This window comes from Alligator sinensis, unplaced genomic scaffold (assembly GCF_000455745.1).
Source record: "Alligator sinensis unplaced genomic scaffold, ASM45574v1 scaffold961_1, whole genome shotgun sequence".
NCBI classification, from domain to species: Eukaryota; Metazoa; Chordata; order Crocodylia; family Alligatoridae; genus Alligator; species Alligator sinensis.
In genome coordinates, this window is record NW_005842737.1 from 42,337 (window position 1) to 45,388 (window position 3,052).

At 68.9% G+C, this 3,052-nt stretch overlaps 1 protein-coding gene across 1 annotated transcript; it reads right to left on the reverse strand.

The window, feature by feature from the left end:
- Positions 1–248: 248 nt before the first annotated feature.
- Positions 249–3,047, reverse strand: LOC102371342 (arylsulfatase A; the record flags this gene model as incomplete). Its single annotated transcript, XM_014525046.2, has 4 exons — positions 249–2,070; positions 2,158–2,260; positions 2,333–2,460; positions 2,789–3,047. Coding segments are annotated over 4 exons (798 nt in total), but the record flags the coding sequence as incomplete, so codon positions are not given.
- Positions 3,048–3,052: the final 5 nt, after the last annotated feature.

The following is a 3,052-nucleotide window of genomic DNA, read 5'->3' on the forward strand; positions in this document are numbered from 1 at the left end:
TCCTGGGGACAGGGGCAGGGGCGATGCCTGGAGCTGTGTCGGGGGACTGTAGTTGTACTAGACACAGGGTTTGTCTGGGCCTGACCCTCCCGGTGGCTGTATTTCTGGCTGGTCTGCACGCAGCTCCAGCCCTGGCACCAGCGGAGCTGCAGCCACTTGCACTCTCCAGCTGTGGCTGGTGGACGGGGGGGGCCGCACCCCACGGGGAAAAGCCCCCCGGCCCCCCGCAGCGGCGGAGCCGCAGCCACTTGCACTCTCCAGCTGTGGCTGTTGCACGGGGTGGCCGACACCCCACGGGGAAAGGCCCCGGCGCTCCACGGAGCCTGCTTTCCTGCAGGCACGGCCCCCTGCCACCTCCCTGCTGGGCACGACCATGGTCTATTCCTGTCTTTCCAAAGTGCTGGGGCCAGGAGCATGAAGGCAATGAGCCATGGGAGGGTGGTGCTGTGGCCTAGTGATTAGTGCAGGCACGGGGGAGCCCTGAACCAGCTCCAGCTTTGTCCCAACAGCTCCCTGGAAGATGAGGGGGGTCTCCCTTTGTGCCCCCTCTCCTACTTGCAGGGCTCAGGACCAGCTCTCCTCCGCTCCCGCACCTGCAGCGGTTGAAGCCCCAGCTCCTGGAGTCTGGGGAAGGGGCCAGAAGTTGCACTTCCAGCTTGTTTTGCAGAAAAAGGGACACAGCCATGCCTTGAACCTCCACAGGAAGGGAGAGCTCAATGGGTCCCTCACCATCTCCTGGCACCCAAGTGCCCGGCCCCGTGGTGCCAGCATCAGACCCTGCGAGCTGGGGAGAGGTGGTCTCTAGCTGAGGCCCGACAGGGAGGCCGAGGCCAGAAGACCCCCGAATAGGTGGCCTGTGGGGACCCCGTCTCCATTCCCCCAGCCCTGCCCGGGGCCCCAGGGCTGGGCAGGCAGCAGCTGCGAGCTCCAAGGAAAGGGCAGGCGGGCAGGCCCTGGGGTCACATCCTGGCTGCCCAGGAGGTCCCAAGGCCTTGCTAGGGCCTCAGCTCCACGTCCTTCCTCACCTCCAACTGCAGCCTCTCTGAGAGCAATGGGAGCCTCTGCTGTCCTGTCCCCTGCAGACAGACACGTCTCTCCCCCTCTCCTCTGCTGACCGCCCCGCTGTCCCCGCCGGCCTCTCCTCCAGAGCCACCGTCCAGGGAGCTCCAGCCTTTCCCCCCAGGCCGCAGCGCACGGCTGGGCTCTCTCCATTTCGCTGCATCTGTCCCATGCCCGCAGCCGGGGGCTGCAAGGGGGCTCCATGCCTGCCCCGAGCCCCCTGCACGGCGCCCAGCCACCCAGACCCACAGCACTCAGCCCAGCACCACAGGCTGTCCTGGGACACGGGGCACGTGGCCACCCGGCCCCAGGCCTCAGCACCTGTGGGCTAGGACCCTGGCTTCATGCATGGATGCACACAGAGCTGCTCCCGGCCTCGCCATCCCTGCCAGCGGGGTCTGGGGCTGGGCTCGGGGCAGGGCCTGGGCTCTATGGGCAGAGCGCGCAGCAGACAGACAGAGGCAGACAGAGACCTCCCCACGAAGGGCGGACAGACGTCCAGCGTTAGTAATAAACATGAGCACTGTGGGCCCTCCAGTGCGGGGGGCCCGTGGCTCACGGCTCCGCGACCAGCCAGCACCGCCAGCTCAGCCGGGAGCACGGGCAGCCCCAAGGGGCCGCAAAGCCCTGGGGGGTTAGTCGGGCCACGCTGGCAGCCGCGGGTTGCGGCAGGGAAGACGGGGGGGCCGTGGTGAGGGCCAGGCTAGGGGCAGCGGCAGCAGGAGGGCTTGGGGGTGCAGGCGGGGACGCAGCAAGGCTCCAGAGCGGGATCGTAGCCCTTCTTCATCTGGCTGTCCCCGAACACCATGCGCTGGTCGAACTGCATCTTCTGCATCTGGATCTCCTTCAGCGCCCACAGCACTACGGGGCTCAGGGCCGTGCTGCTCCGCAGCAGGTCGTAGTTCTCCGCCGGGTCTGACTCCAGGTCGAAGAGCAGCGGGGGCTCGTGGGGCGTCAGCGGCGTCAGGCCGTGGCAGGCCACGTCAGGGGTCGTGTCGCTGTGGAAGTCACCTGGGAGGGACCCAAACAGCGATCAGCTCCCCCCAGGCTGGGACCGGGGCCGGGGCCGGGGCCGCGGGCAGGGATTGGGGCCGTTACCTCGGGTGAAGAAATGGGCCTTGTACTTCCCCTGCCTGACGGCGAAGACGCCCCGCGCCTTGCTGGGGGACGACGGGTAGTAAAACATCGTCTGCCGGGGGCTCTGCAGGGACATCAGAACCGGCGTCACGGGGGCCAACGGGCCGCGCGGGCAGGCCCCGGCCCCAGGACTCACCGGCCCTTGTCCGAAGAGCACCGGGGTCAGGTCGTAGCCGTCCAGCTCGACGTCGAGGAGCGGCGCCCCGGCCAGGGCAGCCATGGTGGGCAGGATGTCCAGGGTGCTGGCCAGCTCGTGGGTCACGCCTGGGAGCAAGGAGACGGGCTCAGGAACTGTGACACACCCTCCTCCTCACACCTGGGTTCAGCCCCCCAACCCCGACCCCCTTCCCTCTCCTCACGGGTCCGGGGCAGCCGAGCAGCCTTCTGCCCAGGCTCAACCCTGCGCTGCACTGGGGCAGGAAGGGATTCCCCCCCCCAGACTGGTGCGCACTGGGGGGTTTTGCCTTCCTCTGCAACTGGGGCTTGGCCTCAGGTCATCCGTCAGCAAACTCAGCCCAGGTCCACCACCGCGGGAGCGGGGCCTCCCAGGCCAGCGCGCGCCCACGACAGGCACCCGGGCCGCAGGACTCACCCGGCGAGATGCGGCCCGGCCAATAGGCCACGGCGGGCCCGCGCATGCCGCCCTCGTACGTCGTGCCCTTCCCGCACTTCAGGAGGCCAGAGCTGCCCCCGCGCGCCATGCGCAGCATCTCGGGGCTGTGGGCAGGGGGACGGCCCGTCAGTCCTGGCCCCGGGGCGTCCCAGCAGACAGGTGTGGGGCGGGCCAGCACCCCAAAATGGCCCCGAGAGCATGGCCGCAGAGGCGCGCTTGGCCAGCAGTGATCCCAGCAGGAGC